At 36.8% G+C, this 27,659-nt stretch overlaps 1 protein-coding gene across 5 annotated transcripts; it reads right to left on the reverse strand.

Moving 5' to 3' along the window:
* Positions 1–307: 307 nt before the first annotated feature.
* Positions 308–24,467, reverse strand: LOC123706855 (ral GTPase-activating protein subunit beta). 5 transcript variants are annotated; one of them, XM_045656389.1, is made up of 32 exons: positions 24,171–24,462; positions 23,814–23,972; positions 23,292–23,529; positions 23,138–23,167; positions 22,787–23,021; positions 22,329–22,489; positions 21,905–22,047; positions 21,076–21,187; positions 19,559–19,705; positions 18,376–18,465; positions 17,864–17,986; positions 17,276–17,353; positions 16,662–16,827; positions 15,565–15,774; positions 14,761–14,963; positions 13,572–13,670; positions 12,592–12,726; positions 12,503–12,514; positions 11,998–12,219; positions 11,286–11,392; positions 10,077–10,239; positions 8,303–8,477; positions 7,638–7,767; positions 7,466–7,567; positions 6,041–6,246; positions 5,266–5,410; positions 4,346–4,464; positions 3,762–3,922; positions 3,080–3,166; positions 2,739–2,878; positions 1,431–1,510; positions 308–558 (listed from the first exon to the last, which is right to left on the reverse strand). In XM_045656389.1, exons 1-32 carry the CDS (start codon positions 24,204–24,206, stop codon positions 447–449), a joined length of 4,326 nt encoding a protein of 1,441 aa, XP_045512345.1. In that variant the 5' UTR covers positions 24,207–24,462; the 3' UTR covers positions 308–446. The 5 variants fall into 5 exon arrangements, with proteins under 5 accessions (XP_045512345.1, XP_045512350.1, XP_045512348.1 ...); XM_045656394.1 differs by lacking the exon at positions 19,559–19,705 and having other exon boundaries at positions 24,405–24,467; XM_045656392.1 differs by lacking the exon at positions 19,559–19,705.
* Positions 24,468–27,659: the final 3,192 nt, after the last annotated feature.

Here is a 27,659-nt window from a genome sequence, read left to right on the forward strand (position 1 = left end):
GATACACTCTACATAGCATCACACCCAATAACGACAATAATTGAGTCAAAAGTTCTTTTAAAGTTGCTACAATGAGTAAAAACTGCGCAGCCGTGTATTTTATTTATTGTATTTTATCGCTTTATTATCCTAGCCCGCAATTAACTCGACTGCGGGTATCATGCATGCGAACTTTCTAAGAAATTTCTTCTTTTGTTTACAAATTGATTAAGAACCATGGATTATCTATACGTTTTTCTTCTCTCTATAACGCCATAAAATGCACAGTGCTTTCGGTGTCCTTTACTATATAGAGTTTACAGTGTAAAAGACATTTACATACATATTATTTTATTCATAAATAAAATTATTTAAGTACAATATAGTCCGCATGGAATGTAAAGCTTTAAACAAATAACATGCAATTCAGTCTTAAAATTAATGTTAAAGAATTCTTAAAAATAGTGTTAAGGTGCTTTAAACAGAGATTCGAGAAGTTGCGGTTCGTCTAAATCCTTCTTGTATTGCTGCGCGATCTCCTGTATTAAGTGGCGCCTGCGCACGTGGGGCGGTTGGTAGCTGTAAAATATACTATGATTTTAAAGACCAAAACAAATAATATAAATGTGATATTTTTACGTGCAAAGACAGGTCCTTGATTTCTGATAAAATGATAAATCAAGTAAATCAAACAGGAACGCGAGAGTAGATTTAAAAGTAGTTCAAAAACTGGAAAAGATAAATATAGCGTACAGTATCTTAAAATAATGTTAGATATATTTAAAACTAGCAGACCCGACAGACGTTCTCCTGTCTTAACTATGAATATTGATCACGAATTGGTATAATTAACTTAAAATGCTTTATGATAAACAACAACATTCTTTATTTGTTTTTCGCGCATATATAAATAGTTTTGTTGGTATTCCGACATGGGAGCAGGCGACATATGTCGGATATATGGGCAGTCCATGTGGAAAATGTGGATTTTCAAGATTAATGCCACAAACAATTAGCGACTGTAATTATTTTATATGTATTTTATCAATGTAATAACTCCATCGAAGCATCTTAAATTTTCTAAATTTCCGCGCAATTTTCTTATTTTTTCTCCTGACAATAAAAAATACAAGAAAAAAGGAATTAGCGAAACCGGTCCAGCCGTTCACGCGTGATACCGTGACCAAAGGAAATTGGGGTTCATTTTTATATATCTAACATATTCCACACTAAATCATCAAACATCTTTTCGGCAATTTTTTTTTATATGAAAATTACTATGATGTGATATTAAAGTTATGTAGTATGTTGTTCTGAAGGCCGTTCCTTCCATACGTCACATGTAGCTTCACCTTAGACAGAAATATTGTTTCTTCGGGAATCTTACCGGGTTACCAATTATGGAAAATATGTTAAAGGTCAAAATCCAAATAATGAATGAAAATACTTACAGATCAGTATTAAGCCGCGTTCGGCGTGCAAGATGAGTTGCAGCGCGACGTAAGCAGTCTGGTAGAAGGCGTGGCGCCACCTGTCATATAAATTAATTAATACTATACATGTAAGTGAATTAAAATATATAATAGCACACTACAACCAAGGTGCGTATACGCAACGCACACATAGAAGCGCACGGCTTCTATATAATGCGAAGTTGATGCGCTATCGAACGTTATCGTCTCCTCAACCTATTAGGGCCGGAGTCCCTCAAGGCTCGGTCCTCTCGCCCCTTCTGTTAACGCTGTTCACTGGCGTACTCCCAATGTGGAGCTAGCCCTCTATGCCGATGACACCGCTTTCTATACCACCCACGAAGATGAGGTGTCATCGTGGACAGAAATGGGGCTTCCAAATAAATCCCGAAAAGAATGTCGCAGTTCTATTTACCAGGTGCTCTTCTATTTACCAGGTGATCTTCTATTTACTAGGTGATCTTCTATTTATCAGGTGATCTTCTATTAACCAGGTGCTCTTCGTCATTTTCGGGAAAAATGCCCCCGCCCATATCCACCGGCTACATGTGCTTCAGTCGCGATTCATGAGAATCGCAACCAGTGCACCCTTCTTCGCCATGAAATTATATAGCTAATCAAATTATTAGAAAGCAACATTTAAGTTAGATGCGTCACAAGCCAAACGCTTAGGCCGCTAATGCCTCTCCATCGCTTTTTCCACGCTCTCGCTTGCACGCTCGGCTTGCACGGAACGTGACAAGGAGTCATGTTACGCTCGGCTCGCACGGAACGTGACAAGGAGTCATGTTACGCTCGGCTCGCACGGAACGTGACAAGGAGTCATGTTACGCCCGGCTCGGGCGGAACGTGACAAGGAGTCATGTTACGCTCGGCTCGCACGGAACGCGACAAGGAGTCATGTTACGCTCGGCTCGGGCGGAACGTGACAAGGAGTCATGTTACGCTCGGCTCGGGCGGAACGTGACAAGGAGTCATGTTACGCTCGGCTCGCGACAAGGAGTCATGTTACGCTCGGCTCGGGCGGAACGTGACAAGGAGTCATGTTACGCTCGGCTCGGGCGGAACGTGACAAGGAGTCATGTTACGCTCGGCTCGCGACAAGGAGTCATGTTACGCTACATGAACTGTACTCACCACAATGGAAATTATCTTATATATATAAATAATTGTCTTTATATGTTTATTTAATTTACCTAACAAGTCAAATTGGCATTATCTGCAAAATATCTATTTTTAATCATTGAATTCTTCTTAATCATTCTACATTTGTTAATCGGTACTAACGAGCGCTCCATCAGCCAGTACGCCGGCCGCAGGTGGACAGAGAAGACGCACGAGGCCGCCCAGAACTGCACTCACGCACACGCACCATACTTCGTGGCGACGCCAAGGCACGCCCGTTTCACAATAGCGGAGCAAATCGTCTAAAACAAATGTTTAATATATCAATCATAATGGAATTGGATTGTAGATTTAAAGGCCGGCAACGCACTTGGGAACCTTCTGCCCGTTTGCCTCTTAATACATAAAAAAATGAAGCTAAAATGTAATAATTTAATTTTTTTGACAACAATAATTGTTTCAGCAAAATATTACAGTAATATATATATATTTTTTTTTCTTACCAATGGGTAAATTGAGATGATCTTCAAAATCTTCCAGCCATATTATGAGTATCTTTGGTGTGAAATCTCTGTTCCTTCGACCGCTTCCTAAAATTTATAATCAATAACTGACATTGCAATTACAACAAAATATGGTACATACATTATACGCCTTAAGATTTCTTTATCAACCTATGAAGTATTTTAATAGTTATTTTTTTATTACGAGCGAATCATCATCATCGGAGAGTACGAAATTCCACCCCCATCACCTCGAGGTTCCGCCGTTTCACGACTGAGCGTTTTCAAGGCAATTTTTGCCACGCACCACCGCTATGTGGAACCAGTTACCCGTATTTCCGAATCACTTCGACTTAGGGTCGAAGGACCCTGGCATTGAGAGTGTCCATGAGCGGCGGTATCACTTAACATCAGATGAAACTGATCCCCGTTTGTCCCTGTACTATAAAATAAAGGACTCATGAGTGAATTGAGTTGATGGCTCCCTTAAAATTCTACGTTTATCCATAGCAAGAAGTGATTCATAGCAATTATTACCTATTTAAAAATGATTTAAAAGATGAAATAACTGTTTTTTATTGCCTTAACTGAATCTGTCTTAGGCCGCATAAATAAGAAACTTATTAAAGCGGTTTAACAATAAATATAGTTTTTTACATAAATAATCACAAAAACAATATACCAGTAAGCGCCCGGTCCAATTCAAGCGACAATGCCCGGGTTTTGTCCGATAAAGGCGCACGTGTTCGTGTACGCTCACATTCGCTCGTACTGCGCTCGTAACTCACGTGTGACCCACTCGATACATCCCAACATGACCCGTGACCCTTGTCAGAATTGCGACTGAAAATCAAACAGATCAAATTGAATTGGTAAATGGATGAGTACATGCATAAGAAGGTTTTATCACTTGTATATCATATTTTCGACTGTTTAAGCCTAGCCAGGCACGCGAATCTAAATATCATGGTTTCGTATCAGGTTTGTAAGCAATGGCTTTTTCTATTTATGTGCGCCATGGGTAACCTTTCTAAAAGAACATGAAAATTGTTTATTATCAGAGAAAAATTATAGAAATCTGAAGCCAAGAACAAGAGTACAAACATATTTTTTACACACTAATAATTACTATAGAACACTTTATAATATTTTTACTATATATATATAATAGAATGTAAATAAAAAAATATTAACATACGCATACAATGTTTATATTCATTAAAAAACTAACTTATCAATAAATTTGTAAATAATAATATTACTCACTTAACAGACAAACAGGAGCCATCCACATCAGTCTTCGTCTCTTCCTCGGCGTCGTTTAGCTCATTACCAGAAGGGACCACAAAGGCTATTTCGTCCGTTGAATCTGACCAATATAAAACCTGTAAATATACATTAATTAGGCATTTTATTTAATATAATATACCGCCGCCCATGGAAACTTACATTGCCAGAAGGCTAGCAAGTGTGTTGCCGGCCTTTCAAGAATTGGTACGCTCTTTTCTTGAAGGACCCGAAGTCGAATTGGTTCGAAAATACTTCAGTGGTGCACGGCAAAAACTGCCTTAAATAACGCACAGTTGTGGAACGACGGATGTCGAGGTGATACGGATGATATTTTGTATTTTGCCTTGACGTCCGATAATTAAACGCGGCTGCAGGTATTAGACCGAACAACTCCTCTGAACACTCTCCATGGTAAATGCGGTAGAAGATGCAGAGAGACCCCACATCTCTACGCAACGCCAAGGGATCAAGCCGCACGAAAAGTGACTGGTCGGCCATGAATCGAATCACTCCTTATTAAATACGGACAAGCGGATTGGACTGACGACATCGTCAAGGAGGTTGGCTCCCAGTGGATACAGAGAGGCCAGTGCAGGGCATACTGGAGGGAAATGAAGGAGGCTTATATCCAGAAAAGGACCAAATAAAGAGACATGATGGTGATGAAATAATAGTATACGCTATTCAAAGACAAAAATAAATGTTGGATTCAATTAACAACTAATCAGCGAAATAGACAATGGAGTTAAGGTTCTTTCTCAACTAAACTTTTTTAAAAAACCGACGCTAACAGTTACACCGTCAGAAGGTACGGGAGTTCGTTGCCGGTCTTTTATGTAAGCTCAATCTATAAACTTAAGTATGATTCGTTTTATATAAAAAATATATATACAAACCTGTTCCCGTCCGTCATACAAAGCCGGTGCTATCTTGTCCGGTGGAGTCTGTTCCGTGTGCGTAAAGTGCGGTTGTGCGTCGTAGCTCGTACGGACATGTCCGGTCCAACCGGCATGCCCGGATACTCGGACTGGCGTGCCCAGACTGGAGAATATACAGAATTGAAACATAAAAAGGCAATGAAGGTTAGCGATATTACTGGCTTTTTTAATTCGTAAAAGAAGAAAGCTATCTCACAGGCTGGACACGTGGTCAGGATCGAGAGGCCGTCCTTGTGCCAGATGGACATACGAAATAGTGATGGTTTGGAAATGATTGGAGAAATCAGAAAAATTGTGGAATGCCTTGGAGGAGGCTTTTACCCGTGGGGATCCATATAAATATATAAACAATATTTTATTTTATTACTATTAATATGTCGTATGAGTATTTTTATAAAATATCCTAATTGAGCATTCTGATAAACGAGCTAGGTCTGGATATCAATTTTCCTTTAGTTTTTATACGATAAGTTTGTTATAAGCCTATACGACACCTTGTCACGATAAATGTTGTATTGTAATTTTCTTAATAAGTAAAGCTATATTATTATGTCAAACACATTACGACTATGGAAAAAATTACTTTCGACTGGCTGTATTGTAACCGAAGTTAAAAAGAACTGAAAAATCCAATGATTTAATAAAGATTTGATCGATTTGTCGAATTTTTACTGCATTTAGTTAGCGATAAAAACTAAGCTTTAAACCATTAAAAAAACAAAACAGAACTTACCCTCTCAACATACGTATGAACCCAGCAGGCACTGTTTCCGCACTAAGGGAATTAGCGACTATGTCAGAGGCACGTCTCTGTCCTGCGCGTACGCAGAGGACGTGCACGGTCAACGCGGCACGACTCCCCGTCCCGTCCAAACGTCGCAAAGCCGCTGAGAAATCGCTCGCCGAACTATCCAACGCTTGAAGACGGGGTAAGGAATTCTAAAAGATAAAAGGAAGAACTTATTTACGAAATGTCTTGCGCCAGAGTAATTGAAGTGAAACTTCTTTATCGGTGTTGGAAAAAATTTACCTACACATTTTTCGGTTTTGCGTCACATTTTTCCGTTACGCGTCATCTTTTTTTTGTTGCTACGATCAATCAGTTGATTCGAAGCCATTAATAACAAAAATATATAATTACAATAACAATGATAGTAATAATTTTATTACAATTAATGAAATTCTGTAATAATCTTAGTAGTAATATGGTAAAATGAAATAATTGTATTATTTGACTTCATGTCTAAGATAATAAAAGCCTTTTGTTAAACTTTAAATTATTTAACCAATTTCTGTAAAGCATCCAACTGTAGGAGATGAATTTTTCGAAAAATAAGAACATAAGAAGTTTCACTTCTTACGTGTACCCGTTACGTTCGTTACGTTCCGTTACGTTACGGTCCGTTACGTTCACCACTACACTAGTACATGTACTTATTTTTATTTATTTGTTTTGATTATATTATTTTACGCGAGTATAAAATAAATGAATCTTTATGTTAAAAAGGATGTTTCGAGTTAAAATAATATAATGAATTCGTGTTTATCTTCAGAAGATTTTTTAATTGTGTATGTTTCATAACACATACCTGATTACTTAGTTCTATTATTCGAAGAGATTACAAACTTTTTAGGCCGGGCACATTTTTCACTTTCAATACAAGTCTAAACATACATTTTATTTGTCAGTGAATGTACATATTTTATTAAGTGTGGTGCTTGCTCCACATTAAACCTGGTTTTACGGTGAGTGATAATTACGTCCCTTTTCGTTTCACGTATAAATTAATTTGGAATTAGTAGGCAGTGATGCCAATTAAGAAAAATAAAGTAATATGATATATCGTTCGTGATATTGAAATATTTATAAGTTTTGAATAAGGTCATTTGAGTAAGTCAATATTTAGATTGATCTTTTTGTAGGTAAAACATAAAAAATATTGTAATCATTGACATCAAATGGGTTAAATTTGTCCTTTTTTCGATGGAGAACTTTTTTAGTCGCAACACTTCGGAACGGAATGAAAAATCAGACTTATATTATATATATCAGATTTATAATCATTTTACATATTGTAAAATGATTATAAATTTAAAATTTATGTACTATATAGACGTGTACAAGACTTGCGGGTCCGCTAATATATAAATACTAAACCTTTTTATCAGGGGCGATATTGAGATAACCAAAGTGCGAGAGAAACATTCGCGCCGTCTGAAACTCCGTCACGGGCTCCGGCGGTACATATTCCTCGCCAGTCTAGAAATTAAATATCTCTAAATAAGGCTAATGAGGCTTTGAAATAAATAATCATAAATAGATCACTCACAACATTATCCTCACTCTCCCTAACGCGTCGTTCGATAGAGGCCTGTTGTTCCAACAGCTTAAACAGTACGGTGGCTTCTGGGTCATTCAGTTGACGGAGCACCGAGTCCAAACTTGGAAATGCCGAGTCACTAAAAACATCATGCATAGTACTAAATCTACGAAATATGTAACAAACTCTTTTACGTTAAATTATAAATATAAAGAAAAAATAAAGGTACAATAAAAATACCAAAACAATTTGTTAAGCAGAAAAAAAATACCAGCAAAACAGCGGATTAAGTTCGAGATAAGCACTTAACAATGCTTTCTCTAAAACCGATACACCGAGTGTTAATTTGTGGTAACCCAGCTGTAACTGTCAAAAGATTGCCTCTTGAAGCAAGAATCTACTTTTGTAAGGAAGTTTTGTATGTTTATGTTTCTAACGAACACAACTAAAAAACTACAAGATTTCAAATTGTTTTCCCATTATAATGCCACATTATACTGCTGCTATTTTTACGTCCAGAATATTTAAAAAAAAGTCGCCCCCACATTTTGCTGAATTCAAAGTAATATTAATTCGTCAATAAAATTAGTTTATTCCATATATAAGTATTTTAAAAACAATAAAAATTAATCATAAAATTGGCTGAAAAACTTTTTTCTTTCGAATGTACTCACAGGGCACACGGCGGCGGGGCACACAGCGGTCGGCAATGAGGCGGAGGCCTAGCGGGGGGCTCCAGGATAGCCACGGGCCGGGGGCACGCCCCTCCCGCCCCCCTGCCAGCGCTCCTAGCCGCACCTCGGCTGCTCAGGGACCACGCGTAACGACCCCAGCCTGTACGGATGATCACTGCGCAAAAAAATTGTCAGGTCAACTGTTAATTTACGGTACTAGAATACAGTTGTTACGCGATAGAAATAAGAACAGAATAACACAATATTTTTTTGACAAGTAATGTATGCACAAAAAAAAATTAAATACGACATGAAAATAATGTTTGGTACGCATTTTTCGTTAAGTGACAAAAATATTAATAATAATAAATACAATATTCATTAATTTGTTGACAATTTATTGCCAGTTCTCCTCCTCCGTTCTACGCCCTTGATTTAAGAACTGATAGTAAATGTAAAATTAGAAGCACTTTATATACATTTCTGTTTTTGACGTTCATAAGTGTACATCGTGTTACCTATATGAATAAATGATTTTGAATTTTGTTTTAATAAAAAAAAAACAAATATACACGAGTTAAGTTCGGTAGCGGTTGTTATAGGTATGTTCAAATGTCTGTTAAATGAAACTGTTTAAAGCTGGGTGACCTGTTTTTAATTGTTTAAAACATGAGCTTATAACTACGTAACATAAAATTAGGTGTAGTGGGATAGCGACGCTGGATTAACAAAAAACTATACCGATTTAGTTAAGGGTTCTTAAGTGAAATTTCAATATAAGTGTAGTCGACCTTTAGGACATTATCGGACACGAGAATTCTAAGTGTGGGAGAAACTACGAGGAAATCTCGTAAAAGGTTCATTTTTGCTTCAAGTGTGTGATGATGGCTAACATTTAAAAATGTTTGCTTTTCAAATTATTAACTAAAATATATACTTAACTCACGTATAGATTAAATTAGTAAAGTTAGTTTTTGATACGCTGCTTTAACATGATTCCTAGTGAAATATTAGAACTGCCTTTAAACAGACACAAAACACATATTCAAAAAACATTAATGTGTAAAGGTTACTACACAGTTAATTAATACCTAGAAAACAAAAACGCGTGGCAAAAGTTCTAATTATATTTTTACAATTTGTTTTGTTATCTTTGAAGTGTTGTGAATATGTGTCTAATGATAAAAAGTTGTAAATCACAGAATTTTTTTTTACTTATGTAACTTTAATGACGTTGTGGTTTATGACATTTTCCTTTGACTAATTGTAGTGTAGAGGGAGGGTAAAACTTGCTGAGTTTCTTGCCCGTTCTTCTCAGAGTTTATAATATTACAAATAGCTTTAATCCTGTTAAAAAATTGTTTTCTTTCAAGGCTTCTGGTAGTTTTGCGAAGGGATGGCATAGTCTTGCTCTTTCGCGAATTTTGTAAACGTTTTTGACATGCATAAGCATGCGCTAAGACGCTTCTTAACTGAATAAACGTATTTTGATTTTTTAATCAAACAATTATATTAAATTCAATGTAATTAAATATTTATTTAATTTTTTTAGCTATTAATAATAATAATCATTTATTTGCCAAGATAGTGGTACAGTGATTAGATCGATCAACTATAAATATCCGCACAATCTGCCATATATAAATAGGCATGCAAATAAGTTATTTACAATCGATGTCAAATCTATGGTCCAAATACTCGCTACGCTATAAAGGCACTTTGCCTTTAAAAATTTAACTTACATTAGCTCTTATTAACGAATGCAATGTCTCACCGACAATAGTGGGCTGTGGTTCCTGACTGTTCGCGAGCGGTTCTTCTAACAACGACAATAAAGTGCTGCCATCTGCCACAAAATGCCGTAACTTGCCGTGACCGAGGGCAGAGAGCCAACGCTCGTCCAGACGACACCAAGTTCCCGTACCGTTTGAGCCACTCTGAAAGAAAATTATATTTCGATAAAAAATAAATTAAAATTTCAGGTTTTCGTTTGTCTGGAGTATTATTTAAAAAAATTACATATTTGTCTCTAATCCCTAATGGAACAGACATTGCCGAGTCTGTTTCATTTATATTTCCTAAAGATAAGCGAGCAGCCATTCGACTCTATCGACCCGAAATTGTTATTTTAATACAAATCTCGTCACTTCATCCACATCGTCATTAGCGGGTTTAGTGGGCGTCGTGTGGGTAAAACGCAAGCACAAGACACAAAGAATTATCGTACAATTATATTGAGTAGTAGGTTCAAGGCACGGGGTCTCACTTTTAATCACAATCCACCAGTTGGTGCTGCAATTCTGCGTAGTCCATGTACGCGCTTACAAAAGTCAAGATGCCGCCTCGACCCCACTCGAGGCATTTCCTCTGCTCTGATTAGTCTAACAAACTTTTCTATTCATCGTTAAGCAATGATTCCAAACTATGAAATAAAAAGTGAGCACGTACAAAGTCCACATGTCAGTAGTGAAACTTCTTTGTAAATTAATTTTTAAAAGCCCCAATAGACGATCATGTACAGTATATGATCACTCCATGTATTTGTATATCTATATTCACACTATTACCACACTGTATACGTGCTAATGATAATATAAATAAATAAAAAGTCAGCGTTTACTGCACAAGACGCTATGCGACAGAACGGTAATCTAAAGTTCTAATATGTAACTACTAAACGAATACATCAACCAAATAGCGTGTATTGTTTCTCGATCTCCCTTTCTCACTCTCTCAATCGGTCTCAATCGCTCTCACCCTTTTCTTCGACAAAACGTTCGACGACGTTTCATCCGTAAAAAGTGAGGGTAAACCTCATGCGCTTAAAGAAGTTTCACTTCAATAATGATTCTTAAAAGTAATAGAAGAAATCTCAACGATTAACTCAACCAACAACAAAATTAACCGTCAATCAGACTCCATCAGAACATATTCTGATAGTCCGAGCATTCCCTGACATATATATAATATAACGATTATTTACCTGTTCCAAAATCAACATGAGCAGTGCTTCGGCTGCATCACGCACTCTCATGGACACAGGCTTCAGTTCCTTCTCGTCTTTCATTTTGGTTGGCTCCCCGGGCTTTCCTGTAAACACAACTATACATAGAAATATTTCTATTTATCAAAACTTTTCGTAATTATTATGATAATCTAGTTCAGAACTATTTACCCGATTACAGGAAAGGGAGTTCTTTATCAGTTAGTTAGTTGAAATTTGAGGTGTTTTATTTTGTCATCCTATAGTCATGTCTGTGTATTGAATTGATTGTGAACATTAGTATGTTGTAAGGATAGAACTCGCTCGAAAGTAGAGCTAGAACTAGAGCAAACGAGTGTAGTTTACTATCTACGTATATACATTTACTATGTAAACTATTTTTATAGGGCTAGAAGCCCTATGTCAGGACTTGCGAGTGCGTTGCCGGCTTTTTAAGAACTGGTTCTTGAAAGTCGAATTAGTTCGGAAATACTTCAGTGGGCATCTAGTTACACATAGTGGTGGTCCGCGGCAAAAAACTGCCTTAAAAGGCTCAGTTGTGGAACGACGGACGTCGAGGTGATAGATGTAGAATTTCGTATTCTGTCTCGTCGTCCTGAAACTCAGCTGCCGGTATTTAATACTAATAATAACTAACTCATAATTAACTGAAGCACAATATGGAGAAAATTTAGAACATTGAAAAACTCACCCTGACTCTTAGAACCGGATATACCCAGTTCGACGACCTCCATAAGGGCAGCCAGGCAATCCGGGTCGTTAAGCAGCGCCGGGCAAAGCCAGGAAGCGAGACACGTGTAGGCAGCCACCACACACGAGTGGAGATCTCGAGAGTGCGCTTGCGGCGGTCTTCCGCATTGCACTGATATGTAGTCGCAAATCCAACGTACTGCGCGCTTACGTTCCAATGCGTCTGAGCAGATAAGTATGAAAATAATTCACAAGCATATATTATTTTGTTTTATAACTTAAAATAAAACTGCTTTTAATTAATATTAATACTTTAGTATTGTCTTTTGTTAACATAGCTTTTACACATTTAAAGAAAACACGTTTTTTAACGGATTGAAGCTATGTTATATGAAGTTTATAATAATACATAACTTCAAACCGGTAAAAAAATGTGTTTTCTTTTAATGCTTTATATAAATAACGATTAATTTAAAAAAAACATAATGAAACCATGACATTCTTACCTATTATTATTTCTGAAGCGCATGCAAAGGTAATAAATGAATTAGTAAGAAATATTAATCACATTTCTCATAAATCAATAAGTCTATACCTGGTTTAGCAGAGTGCAACTTGGCAAGGCCCGAGAGCAACTCCAGCGCAGCCAAGGAAACCTGCAGGTCTCCCTTCCAGGAGGATATAAGCCGGTGACACACGAGATATGTCGCTCGAATTACAAGTGCGGCACCTTTATTAACTCGTGTATTAGTTTCATTACTTTAACTTGACTGATAGTGGCTATCAAATTCAGTGGTATCAGTCAAGTTAAAGTAATGCGAAACATTTGAGTCCAACGAGTTTATATTACCTACATTTATGTATCTCTGGAAACAATAGAGACAGTGAACACAAACGTAGTAAAATTAAACCAGTTTAAATCAAATGCCTTAATTAATTTTACAAAAATATTTACGATACAAATATATACAATTAATACACAGATGTTTAAATAAATATAAATTATACAATGACTCGTGAATAATTCCAAACATATCTACAGGTGAGACGCTTACATGGAAACATAAACTAGCAAGCAATAACCAAAAAAAAAACGAAAAAAGCATAGTGATAAACAATGTTCCTGGGCGATATTTGACTTGCAAACTAAAAAATTTAATCATACAGTGTAAACTCTACATAGCGAGGTCTCAAGAAGAGCGTATCAAGTCTTATAAGACCGGCATCACAATCTTGAGCCCTCTGGCATTGATGTCCATAGGCATCACTTCACATCAGATGAGGTGGCTCACCGGAGGCTCGTGCAGTACCTGTTCTATATAAAAAACTAAAATTCTGATCCTTGCCGTTGTATAGACAAGAAGGCAAAACCAACATAGAAAATGTTAACGCTTCAGAATGTATGACGTAAAATCGTGTGACGTTACAGGAAGTTTACAGTGCACTAACTAATTTTCTTACACCCGCTTGAGAAAGTTAATGATAAATAGGTAATAAGTCCCACTGTCAATTGAAGTTAATTGTAATGAAGTAGTCAAATATCGCCCTTATTCAGCAACCAAAAAGTGAAATTACCGAAAACAGGCGATGATGGATCTAGCTCCCTAACATCGGCGGCGAAGTCATCTTGAACGCTTTCAGCACTTGCAGGACCACTGCCGCCCTCTGATCGAGCTATAACACCTCCCAAATAAATTTCCCAGCCTCTTTCTTTATAATTTATTATCTTTCATGCTTTATTACGAAAATGGCAACATTGATGTTTTAACATTCATATCGGTACAAATATATGCGCCATCTTAGTTTTTATTGATTAAAAGATACAAACTTCAATTATATAAAGTTCAAAGTTCTTAAAATTAATAGATACATATCAGTATCTGTTTTACTGAATTTTTAAAAGTAGAGTAATCCCCCTATAACGCGGAGATTTTGCAGGTATATATATTTCCGTAGTATGAAATCAATAATAATATTAGTGTTTTTATAAAATTAAACTAAATAACTTTACTAAAGTCGTGTAAGTTTTTGAATTATTCAAAAAAGCGAGAATACTTCAGCGCGATTTCCTATAACGCAGTCCGGGTTAACCACGTTAAAGGGGGGTTTACTGTATGTTTATTTCGCTCCCATTTAATGTGTATTGTTGCTATGCAAATAAAATCAGCGTGTTTGCGTAATGATAAAATGCTTAAAGTTTTAAATGCTTAAGAATTTTTATGGTGTGTTTTGTCTCTGAGCATTGTACAAGCATAATCAAAAAGGACCGACCATGAATTGTCACGTCATAGAGGATTTTATGTGGTTCAACTATTCAGTCTTAATATAGTATTAAATATATCTCGCTGAAGCCGCGTACAAATTATTTAAGAGGTCTATTACGCATGAGGGTGCAATCATATAATTAATTACGGACCAAAATTCGATTAATATATAATATGAGCGTGTTTAACAAATTTAAAAGGGCATTAAAAATACATATCAGAATGAGCCTCGCAGACTAAAATTAGGGCGGCTGTCTGATGGCAAAGTACATTCTCGAGCCTCTCGTATTTAAAAAGTGTAAAAAAATATCATTTTTTTTAATGAGAAATAAAGTTCTTTAAACATTACTTATAGGAAGTAATTGACTGATTTTAATTGAATTTGTTTAGTTTCTGACATGCCATAGTAAGGGAGACCTCGATTTTGAGAAGAAAGAGATAAAAACATCTTACTCGTTCGTCCGTATGCGTATACGCAATTCATGGAAGGCCTTACATACCTTTGTACTCTGTACTATGGGAGAGAGCCGAACCGGGCGGGGCGCTGTGGGCCTTATTTGGGGAATGCGTGTTATGTCTCACGCACAAGTAGAGGGCGCTAAGTAAAGGTACGGCAAGGGAGTCTGACGTTTCCACTTGCACTGCTGACACGCAGATCAGGGAGAGCTTCGCACGTGCGTATTCACCCAAGGTCATACCCGCGCTGATTCAGACATTTAATTGCATGTCAATAAAATCTTGAACTACAGGATTTTTTTATAAAAAAAAATAATAGCTCACATTGCCTTCCGTTCAAGTATTACGTAAGCAGATTTAAATTAATGGACAAAAAGGTTATTTTTTTATGAATTAAGTTATGCCCTACTATGTATAAATGGCATAATTTGCTGTAAGGGTAAAACAAAGGTCATATTTATAATAATATTTTTAAAAAATACTTTTTTTTATAGAACAGACGGACAGGCTTACCTGTTGTTAAATGCATGTTAAGTGTCCATGGGGACAGTCTCAATGTCAGAGGGCTCGCGAGTGCGTTACCGGCCTTTTACTTATACATGTCTTAATATTGTCAACAGATTATTTAACAATCATATTATTTTTTATATAGGGAGGCAAACGAGCCTACGGGACGCCCGCGAAAGGGCGGCCTTTGAGTGAAGAGTATACTCTTTAAACAATTGTAAGTCGTATCCCCCAGGGAAGACCCCCACCGTTATTCGATTCCAAAGATCGCACCTATAAGGTATTCAAAGAATGTCTTGTGAAATACTTATAGATAAAATCTTGTAAAAAAAATTACTTACTATTCATTACAGCCCGGGAACTCGGGTACCGGCAACCCCTTATAGTGGTAAGGGAAAGCTACCAAAGACAACAGAAGACTGATAGCGGCCTTGCGCAGTTCACGCTTGTCTATGGACCCGCATTCGAGCTTCGGCTCACGCTCTGAAAGGATCCGATCTAACGCCGATATAAAGTCTGGAACTAGGACTAAAACGCCGTCGAGGTCCAATCTGAAAAAAAAACTCCTAAATGAAGTGTGGGAGTGGAACGCGTATACTCCTACGTGGTGAGTCAATAGTTTGATGATGACAATAATTTAAAGAAAACACTTTTACAACGGATTGAAGTTATGTATAAACTTATAATTTTTTTTTAATTATGTAAAATGACAAACTAAAACCCACAAACATGCCGCGAAAATAGAGGACACCGTGAGTCATTTCTGCAAAAACCCGTCACACTTTAGTCGATATGAAACTCCGAGGAAATAAATACAGATAACACAACTTTCTCTACAGCTGTGATACTTTTTGACACTCAAGACCTTTTGTCTTCAGTCACCGTGACCACGCACGCTGTAAAGTACGCGAAACGTCGGAAAAAATATAAAAAAATCAAAATTATATAAAATAATTATAAGGTTATAATAATACATAACTTCAATCCGTTGAAAGTGTTTTCTTTAAATGTGTAAAAGTTATTTTAATAAAAGATTGTCTTTTATGGGCAATGGACTATGGACAATGTAATGGATATAATTTAATGGAAAAAGGGGGACAAATGGCAGCATTATCGCTTTCGAGCGATCTCTTCCATGCAACTACGATGAGTAAAACAAATTTGATTAGGTAAGCAAGAAGTGCAAAAATAAATAAGACATATAGTCATTTAGACAAAACAGATGAAAAAACAAAGCAATTGAAACTTATGTTAACAGTGATCAGGACAATATTTAAAAAAAAAGGACACATGAGAAAGAAAATCTCCACGATAATTTTAGATCTGTTTCACACCAGTTGTTAGGAAAGTTAGGGATACGTAGACAGCTAATGTTTGAACAGTAGAGTTTTAAGGGAAGATAGAGAATTATCCTTGGGAATGCTACACCACTTGTTACCTGAATATGTCAGCAGCATCCAAAACCACGGCGGCTGCAGTAGCCGGGTCCCTTAGCCCGCGTTGTAAGGCAGCGTACGTACGAGCCAAGTACGGAGCGAGAACTTCTTCTCGACATTGTTTCGAACATATCACCCGGCATAACGTGCCTAAGGCTACAGCGCGACCTATTACGAAGGAAATTATCATTTCAGATCATAAATACTATTAATAACATTATTTTAATTACGATACTGAGTACCAGTTGAATTTCAAAAAACATTCGCTATGACCATACGTGTAAAAACATTGAAACATTGAACTATTACCATTTAAATAAATAAAAAATTAATTAATAGTTAATAAAGTAACCTGCAACTCACTAAAGGACACGAGAGGTTACCATGACTGATACAAAAATCCTAAATTTCTTAACCATTGTAATACTTTATATATGTCAGTACCAAATTAATATTATAAAAGCACATAAGCAAACAATCATTATAGTCTGGTCTCTAATTCAATTCTAAACGATACCATCATAGTTGTTTTATAAAGAAGCGAAACGCACATCGTATGTTAATAAAAATAATTTGTTTTTAAAATATTAAATATATATACGAATAAACGTCTTACCAGCTTGATAACTGAACAAATTCAGTTTCTGCGAAGAGTCCGAAAATGACGATGGTGGCGGAGTTCCTTCAGATCTTTCTATGAATAAAACAACACTATAATTTAAATTATAGAGCAGCGTTGGCCTAGTGGCTTCAGCGTGCGACTCTCATCCCTGAGGTCTAGGTTAGATGCTGTGCACCAATGGACTTTCTTTCTATGTGCGCATTTAGCATTCGCTCGAACGGTGAAGGAAAACATCGTGAGGAAACCGGCCTGCGTTAGACCCAAAAAGTCGACGGCGTGTGTCAGGTACAGGAGGCTGATCAACTTCTTGCCTATTAGATAGATCATGAAACAGATACAGTAATCTGAGGCCCAGACCTAAAAAGGTTGTAGTGCCATTAATTGATTTATTTTATTTTATAATATATATTTAATACAAAACATTTTACAATAATTCAATTTTAACAACTTCTAGAACGGCTATTAAATGTATAATTTCACATATATAGAATTTGAAGGTCTTCGCAGGTGTTGTACTAACTAATATAATAAGGTCATAGAATTCATAAAATAAACATTATAATGGAAATAATTAAAACATACGTTGAGTATTCGCAGGGTTAGTCCCGATCAGGGCCGCCTCAAACAGCCATTCACCAAACAAATGCAATATTGAGTTCACTTTTGGGCGCAAAGGCGTTAAAGGCGGCTTCTCCGTCTCACCAACTAAAATATATAATAATAATAAACAAAAATTACATAAAACAAAACCACAACATTCCTTATTTAATGTTATTATTTATGTACATAATGTGGATCGATTTCAGGAGACAGAATTTCACTCCATAAAAATGTATATAATATGACAGATTTTAGGACCTAAGGATGAAGAGTATTATTTCATAATTACTTGTTTAAAATATTAAATTTAAGTGGATATAAATTTTTTAATTATTCCCTACTAAACTTCTTTGCGGTGGTTATCTCCGGAATTATTATTATGAAGTATGTTATAAGACAGTCTCTCCACCAGCCACCATTTAAAATAACGAATACCTCAATCTCTCTTCTTCGACCTTCGATCGAAAGGAGAGAACTCTCAATGTACAACTTACCTTGAGACGATATAGAATTAGGCGGAGTTGTCGGAATAACGCTGGATGGACGACTGCCCGTCAAAGCTATAAGAGACGATCGGGGAGTACCTGCAAATATATCTAGGTGATATATAATGTAATATATACCATATTATTAAAATTTGGTGCAAAAATATGATAGTGATATTCAAACTACTGTGCAATCTATAAGCTAGTGCAGTCACTATTTTCAACTACTGACGTGCCAGTTAATATTTTATATTATATACACTGAAATCACTTAATTAAATGAAATTTACGAAAGCATGGCTAGTATATATTAAAGAATACTATTATTTTATATATTAATTAAAATACATTTATTTTACAGCAAACTATTTAAAATTAACAATAATATGTAAGTAATATAATTTAGACTTTACCAAACACAGAATACTTTACATTATTTTAAAAACATAAATATTTTTAAGTCAACGGGAATGGACATCTGTCGAAGTAGACATGGGGAGAAATTGGCAGTGCCAAAAACTAATCTGGAATTGAATAGGAAAAACACCTTTGTACGGCAATCAAGGTTTATAATACAAAAAAAATAAAAAGATCTTTCATATGTATTACTTTTCGGAAAAAATATAATCCATTATTTGCGTAAAATACTATAATTAACATTAATTTGATAACGTAATAATATATTTTAATAATGTGATATAATTTATCACTACAAATATTATAAGAATTAACTATAATAATATGTTTATAACTTCTATGTAAAATTCCTTTTAAGACAAATTTGCACGCTATTATGTGTGGCATATTCTGTACATATTTTTGTTCCATATTCATGGAAATAAATAATAATTATTATTATTATGAACAAATTGTTGGTTGAAATTTACGATGTTGGAGTACCCCTCTTTGTTTCTTGCAACTTTTAGTTTTATTCTTGTTTTCCTGTGCAAATAAATTTAAACGATATTCTACAAAACTGTACAAATATTCCTCCTTATGCATATCTACTAAATTGGTATAATGATACTGTTATTAACTTAAGTGCTCGTCTCTTTCTGTCAATCTGCGTTTACGCTTTGCTGGAAAGAGACCAGAACATAATTTAATTGAAGCTGATTTAGTTTCTATGAATAAGGGGGTTGAGTCCAGACTGACACCATGCCTTCGTAAATCTAGTAATATTATCCCATACTTTTTTCAGGCATCTTCTCCCTCGGCCGTGACGTGCTGAATGACTTAGCGAGTCTTCGATGCGTGGGCGGTGTAAGTTCTTCCTCTTGCTCGTCCGCCACCCCCGCCACCCCGGCCCCCCCTGCCCACCATCGCTCCTGACCACGCCCTGTGCACTCACTCACTGTACCCCTGATGCAACCCTTTCTACTCCGAGATATTCCCGTTCACAATAACCCAACATGTCAAGGGAAGAGAATGAATGCCTTCATACAATTCCAGACAATCGGTTCTCATTTTTTTAAATATATATTCAATTTGCTATAAAAGAAAAAAACCAAACCAGGAAGAGTTAGCCGTAACCATACCAAGAGATAAAAATATGTAACAGGTAAGTTCATGGGCGGATCGAGACTTTGTCGGGCTCTGTTACAGGGAGACGAGACACAAGAAAAACGAAGCTCTTATGATTGGATTTTTAAAATTTTCAGACATTATTGTTTTCAGTGGGGACTGAGGGCCCTTTGTATCCACGGGTCCCTGGGCTGCAGCCCAAAAAGCCCTTAAGTAGATCCGCCCCTGGTTAAATTATTAAACCCATGTTAATAAATATTTTATTCATTATCTATTAATAAACAAAAACGATAAAGGTTTGTCTGAGCTTCTCATAACCTAGGAAATGCTTTGCCTTTTGTTTTACCTGAGTTGACCAAAGTGTTAAAATTTGATTAACCAACAAACAACCCATTAGGAACACATACAAAAAATATTAATATTTGCCAAAAACCTTTGTTATTTACAAATATTAATCAGAAAATACGTGCATGCTTTAATAAGAAATAACTAAATTCAAACATTTATATATGTACTTCCAAATACTAGTAATTAAGAAAAATTAATCCAACTTCAAATAACTGAGAGTCTAGATAAAATATACATGCGACTCTCATCCCTGAGGTCGTAGGTTCGATCCCTGAATGTGCACTTAAAAATTCTATCTATGTGCGAATTTAATACTCTGTCGCATGTCTCAAATAAAAAAATCGACACGAGTTAGACACGATCTGAGTCCAAGACGGCATATAGTTATGTAGTGCGCCACTGGATTATTTCTTTTACCTATATATCCTCTCCAGATTTTTAGTTGAACTACCGATTATGATATCTATATTAAATTAGAATATCTTGATTCCAAGATTTTTGTGAATTTTGCTTTGTGTTCTAAAGGCCGGCAAGGCATTTGCGAGCCCTCTGGCAATTATGGGCGGCGGTATCAAGAACTTCCTGCCCTGATCCATTAAAAAATATTGTGGACAAACATTCCTAAAGTCACAAAATTTAGCATCTTGGTATCCTAAACAGATCACCTACTTATATAATATCCAATTCCAACATCAGACACATAGGTCAAATTGAGAAACTCCTTTTGAAGTCAATTTAAAAATTAAAGTACTTTTTCAAGTTGATAATTTACGATTTTCTAGAACATATAGCCTCAAATGAATTATAATAAAATCATTTAAAAACCAGACGATTTACCAAGGAAAGCGTCCACGTGAGCGGCCAACCCCAGCATGGCTCGGTGGAAGATGGCAGGAAGTGCAGCTAACCACGCCTGTTGGTTCGACCCTTCCTCCCACCGCATTGAGTACTGAAATATTATATGGGGATCAGAAAGGACCAAAAATCTCCTTTTTTATATTGGAGTTTTAGTTACTGTTCTTCGTCTGGAGAAACGAGAAGTTTCTGAATATTACATCATTTACCTTAAAGGAATTTCACTTCTTTTTAATTTAGTCTAATATTATTTACGTAATAAAAATAAAATACGATGATTTTTCTCGTTTTTTAAGAATGCTTTGGAATTTACAAAACAAAAGCTATTAAAAATTATCTATGTTATGTATTTAGTTTTCAAATTATCTTTAAGCATTAAATCTACAAAAAAATCGGGGCCTTTTATACATTTTTCTGAAAAGCAATTGCCATTCACACAAGCAGATAGATTAGATTTTTATATAGGACCGCCGTTCCACGACTGAGCGTTTTTCAAGGAAATTTTTGCCGCGCACCACCGCTATGTTGAACCAGCTGCCCACCGAAGTATTTCCGAACCAATTCGACTACAAGAGCGTACCAATTCCTAAAAGGCCGGCAACACACTCGCGAGCTCTCTGGCATTGAGACTGTCCATGGGCGGCGGTATGAACATCAGGTGAGCCTCCTGCCCGTTTGCCCCCTGTGGGTGAGGTACACCTACTCATTATTACCTCAAACATTGTGTTATGGAATAAACGCTTTATATAAAACAAACCAATAGTAGGTTTCAAAATGAATAGATTTTAGATTGTTATACATAAAATATAACCTGCAACAGATGCGGCGTATGCGCAATAAGATGAGGATGACAAAGGTCCACCGGATTCCCAATAGTATGAAGTATGCGGTACCAGCTCTGCATCACGCTTTCAGCGCTCATATCCGCTGGAACTAGTGTGGCGTCTTCGTCACCTTCACACAAGATTTTATTCATAACTTCTTTTGTTTTTCTCCTAAGCTCGTAAAAAAATAATAATTTAAAAGTTTCTTCAAGAATATATTCTGCTTTTAATCTTCAACGTCACGAATAATATGTTGCTTGTAAATATAACAGTTGAATGTTTCGTTTGTTCCTAGCATTATTACGCTTTTAGCTAGCTAGTTCCCATGACATTGTACATGGAAACTTTTATAAGCGCTCATTCCTTATATATATATAAAGTCATAGAGATCGTTTCCGTTGATATACTTACTTATGGGCATAACAGGAAACAGGGGTCCATACATATGCTTAAGAAGTCTCGCTGTGAGACATAGCGAGACACGTGTCCATTGCTCGGTGAGCGGTGCTCGGTGACGCCAACTTATACAGTGTTCCCGCAATGTACGCCATAGTGGCGGAGATGGAAAACATCTAACATAGGAAAAGAAATGCTTTATTATACAAAGTTTTAAGAATATTTGCACTACAATAGAGACCAATTAAAATTCTGATTAATCTGTGATTTTAAATTCTTCATACATTATCAAACTGTACCTACAAATAGTAATAATAAATGTCTTTTTTTAATGCAGTTCAGAAAAACAATAAAGTAAGTATTCTTGTCTGATAAAGTTCCTACCTTCAAAAATATCTTACAAGTTTCCTTGAAACATAGTCCAAATTGGTTCTTAAAAACAGAACAAATACAATTTTGTTTTTAACGACTACCTGTGGCAAGCCAGTATCCACACTTCAAACAGCACACAAAGCACCCTTTCGCAGAGTTGCTCAGCTGCTCCATGCACTGGAGCTGGTGGAGCCAACAGAGCTGAGGCAGCCGCAAGCAACAGAAGCAACAAGGCTCGCCATTCTCGAGAACCCAATGATGCACTGTCAGCTAATGATCGAGCTAACCGTAGGACTCGATGGCAAAGAACTGCTTGTTTGCTGATTAGATCAGCACCTAGCATCATGTCAAATTTTTTTATGTTAGCATACAATATGAGTTTGGTTTTGTTGTAAGAAATAGTTTCTCAAATTAATACAATTTCAAAGGTAAATTACTTTAGCCATACTTACTTAAATCCGTTTGATAAATGAATGTGAGAGCTTGAAACAAATTTCGAGTCAGTGTACATTGGGATGTGGGTGATTTTACAATACAAATATACAATAATGCTAAGCCAGATATTTTTGTTTTAATTTATAACTACAGTTCCATTTTTTCACTTACTTTCATTGTGTCTAGGAACAAATAAGTTATGTAGATGACTGAGTATTTTGGTGGCATAGCGTTCAGGTGAAGCTGCTAAAGGGGCAGGCACAGCCGGAGGTGGCGGCTGTGCTGGTGCAGCTGGAGGAAGTAATGCAGACAACCATGAACAACACACGCGGACACAGTCACGTACAGCCTCATGCTCAGAAAGTGGTAAGGATAGCCCATATCGTATTACTTCTAATACCCATTCCACCTGAAAATATTGGATATTTGTTAATATATAAATAAACATCTAAATTCTAAAACAATTGACAACAGCTGTCCAAAAAAAATGACTTTATAGAAAAAAATATTTCAGTTAAAATTTAAAATACCAATAATTTGTGTCAACAAATTAGTTAACAAACACACACAATTAATTTACAAACCCTGTGTAATCCTCTAGTAGGTGTAGGTATACAGTTTAATTGCAATTGTATATAGAATTTTACTTTTAAATAGTTTTGTTTACAGGTAGTATTTAGACCACTAACTTACCTCCGCATCTGTATTGAGGGGGCTAGGTTGATGTGAGGCTAATTGCCTCACAACAGCCAGGACTACATCACGTCCTCCCACAGCTCCAAGTACCCCACACCCGCCACCCTCCAATGGCAACGAACTCCATTCTGAGTACATTCCGTCACTCTCCCGGTTCTGTTTAAAAGTAATTAATAATTAAACTCAAATATAACATACAGAAAACTAGAAATACTTATTTTAAAAGGAATCCAAGATTAATGTTGTGAGATATAAAAAAATTAAGAAAGTATCTTCATTGATATTAAGATGAAACATTGACGTGGTGGACTTGATGGTAAAATTATGGCAGTATTAAAATAATTATGAACATACCTTACTATTGACTCGGTTAAAGATCCCCACATTCATAAAATATATTAGGTCAATAACGGTATTGAAACAGTAAATTGGATTATTTAAAAATTAATTAATAGTCAGTATAATTAGTATTATGGGCGTATTTATTAAACAAGACTCACTGTGTCACTAAGGTTAGATATGAATCGAAAATTATGTTATGTCTTCAAAAATTTAAATGGAAAGCTAAAATTCTAATGATAGATTTACCAATTAGGGAAATTCGCAATTTATAAAAACAAATATATGAATTCTTGTTTACTTGGATCCGTCCACAGACTAAGTAAATACTTTGTCTTCAGACTAGATATAGAGACCGTAAACCATCACAGATATATATCTTGTATATTATATTTAATATGAATATGATAGATAATGATATTAATTTTGAATATGATAGAACTCCAATATAGAGTTTGATATACGTGAGTCAGCCTCCTTTTTGAATAACCCTTTTGACTCTTTGTATTAACGGCTCACAGCAGGGATCAATTTCAGAGACAACGCAAAGTGATTATTATACTCTTTTAAAAAAAGAAAGGCTGTTGTATTATTGCTCCTAGAATAGCTTTTTTGTTCTCAGGGCTGTATGTTTTAATTTCGGGTGTTTCACTAATATGTTAAGTATATATAACTTACGTAGTTTGTTTAATAAATAATGATATGGCTACACTACACGCAGAAATCAACTAGGCACCTGCGTGAACCCCTACCGCTCTCGTCCTTGACGACAGGACGATCAGTAAATTAAATACTACCGTTTCGCGCGGTGAGTTATTATGCAGAAAACTATTCACATTAGGGAAATAAACGTTATATTGAAAGTGATGCAGTTTTCTCAAAACAAAAAAAGGAATAAACGTTTCGTGATTCTTGTCAATCAAGTTGTCAACTTGTTTGGCTGGTTAGTCTGGTTAGTCGATAAGAACTTTGATGCGAATACAAAACGATGCATTTTTTGAAACAGCGAGTACTTCTTCGGATAGTATCATTATGCAACAATCGTCTTCTCTAGGCCCTTCGTCGCGTGAGGTTAAATTATCTACACCGGGTAAAAAAAGGAAATCGTGTGCCTGAAAAATAAATTTGGATAACTTTGATCTTTGTGGTATTAGAAATATTGTAAATAGCTTTTACACGGTAAAAAAGGAAATTCCAACGATGAGAACAATCCTCACTGCTACTAACAACTTGGCTACACATTAAAAAAAATGTAAAAATGCACGCGTATTTCTGACATTGTGGCTTGGAGAGATCGTTATCTACGTTGTCTAAAAAAAAGATGACTTAAGTGCTGATAAAAAACTCAGTAATATATTTAAACGTGACATGGATCCATCGCACTATACCGTAAGCAAATGCTGGGAAAATAACACGGATCAGAGTATAAAAAAAAAATTTGAGTAGTGGACAGCAATGGATTATAGTTCACGCAGGTGGAGAACATGGTTTTGTCCCGGGAGCCGATTTATTATATATATGTAGGTGATTAGTACGTGTCGTAATGAAACAGTGATGTGTCCTGACAAGGACAGTTGTAAACGTTATCGTCATGAAACAATAATTTGTTCTGAAATGGCGTTGTAGTAATCTGCTTCCGGCGGCGAGCAAATGAGATCAGCGATGTTTTGGATATCTTGCTTTTCAAGCTGTGCGATGACCATCTGGGCGAGTTGGGCCTGGCTTCGTTTTAGATCGGCGGTTGCTGCTTCGAAACTGCAGAACCAGAGGAGCGGCTGGTCGCGCCAGAATGGTGGCACACGGAGCGACAGTGAGATACCGGAGACTTCTTGGCTCGACAGATGTGATGAAACTTGACGCTCTGCACCGGAATTTTCTGTGTTCGTCATCTTCAATTTTCTTGGTGTTCTTCTCGGGGTCACCATCAACCCATCAAAATGTGTTTTCGTCCAGCCAACTGTGAAATTCCTCGGTCACCAAGTCACGGCGGAAGGAATACAGCCACCCCAAGAGAAGGTACAAGCTATTACAGACTTTCCAAAACCACAAACCGTAGAAGAACTACGACGTTTTCTCGGTATGATAAACTTTTACCGTGAAAATATCAAAGATGCCACCACCATACAAGCGCCTTTAAATACCTACCTGCACAACGTCAAGAAGCGTGACAAAACTAAGATCGACTGGACCACTGAATCAACGCAAGCTTATGAAGCATGTAAAGAGAGCATAAAAAACGCCGCTTTACTTGCTCATCCGTCTCACCAGGCGACACTTGGTATATTCAGCGACGCTAGCGACAAAACAGCTGGTGCCGCACTCAACCAATTTATCAACAACTCATGGCAACCACTCGGCTATTTCTCGAAGAAATTCACCGACGCACAGACTCGCTACAGTACCTACGATCGAGAGCTACTCGCCTTCTACATGGCTGTCAAACATTTCCGCAAAATGTTCGAGGGACGAGAAATAATAATATTTACCGACCACAAGCTGCTAACTTTCGCTTACACAACAACAAATACACACAGCGAATCACCGAGACGCACCCGACAGCTACTTTATATCAGCTTTTTTACCACTGATATACGACACGTCAGTGGATCTCAAAATGCAGCCGCAGATGCATTATCACGTGTCGAAGCAATCGCCTGTCCATCGCCGATCGACTACAATCTACTTGCAGAAGCTCAAGAACGCGATAGCGATACCATTAAAGCACTCAGTCTACAGAGCAACTTATGTTTCAAGAAAGTCAACCTGCCCGTCTCAAACATCAAATTACACTGCGAAACTTCAACCTCACAGTTACGTCCGTACCTACCAGAAGAATACCGACGTACCGCATTCAACGCAGTACATAACGTTAGCCACCCTGGAATCAAGACTACGAGAAAATTAATTACGCAACGTTACTTCTGGCCCTCAATGAACGCAGACGTCGGCAAGTGGGCAAAAGTATGCCTACAGTGTCAGCGCGCCAAAATACAACGCCACACATCAAGTCGATTATCAATTTTTTCACCAACCGAACGATTCGAACACGTTCACATCGATATCGTTGGTCCGCTACCTACCGCGCGAAATATCAGCTGAAGACGTCGCCAAAGCGGTATACGAAGGTTGGATTTCCCGTTTCGGTTGTCCTGTAACAATAACAACGGACCAAGGACGCCAATTCGAAAGCAGAGTATTTGCATCTCTTTCTCGCTTACTGGGGATCGAAAAAACGCGTACAACTTCATACCACGCACAGTGTAACGGTATCATCGAACGATGGCACCGTGTGCTTAAGGCCGCATTAAAAGCAAGACTACAGACCGCAAGAAGCTGGATCAACGAGCTACCAACCGTCCTACTCGGATTACGCGCCGCTATGCGAAGTAACACCGGCGTAAGCGCCGCCCAACTTACCTACGGATGCAACATACGCTTACCCGGTGATTTCTTATCAACGACCCGCAATGACGTCATCATGGACTCTGGCTACATCGATCAGCT

Source organism: Pieris brassicae, chromosome 3 (assembly GCF_905147105.1).
Source record: "Pieris brassicae chromosome 3, ilPieBrab1.1, whole genome shotgun sequence".
Classification (NCBI taxonomy): Eukaryota; Metazoa; Arthropoda; class Insecta; order Lepidoptera; family Pieridae; genus Pieris; species Pieris brassicae.

Excerpts from the sequence above, each read along its gene's own strand:
- LOC123706855 (XM_045656389.1), bottom strand. The coding sequence starts at position 24,206 with ATGAATGTGGGGATCTTTAACCGAGTCAATAGTAAG. Across the intron at positions 19,706-21,075 it reads TCACGTGGACGCTTTCCTTG|GGCGTGGTCAGGAGCGATGG; the intron begins GTAAATCGTCTG and ends GTGAGTGCACAG. Across the intron at positions 4,465-5,265 it reads TGTATGACGGACGGGAACAG|GTTTTATATTGGTCAGATTC; the intron begins GTTTGTATATAT and ends GTATATTTACAG.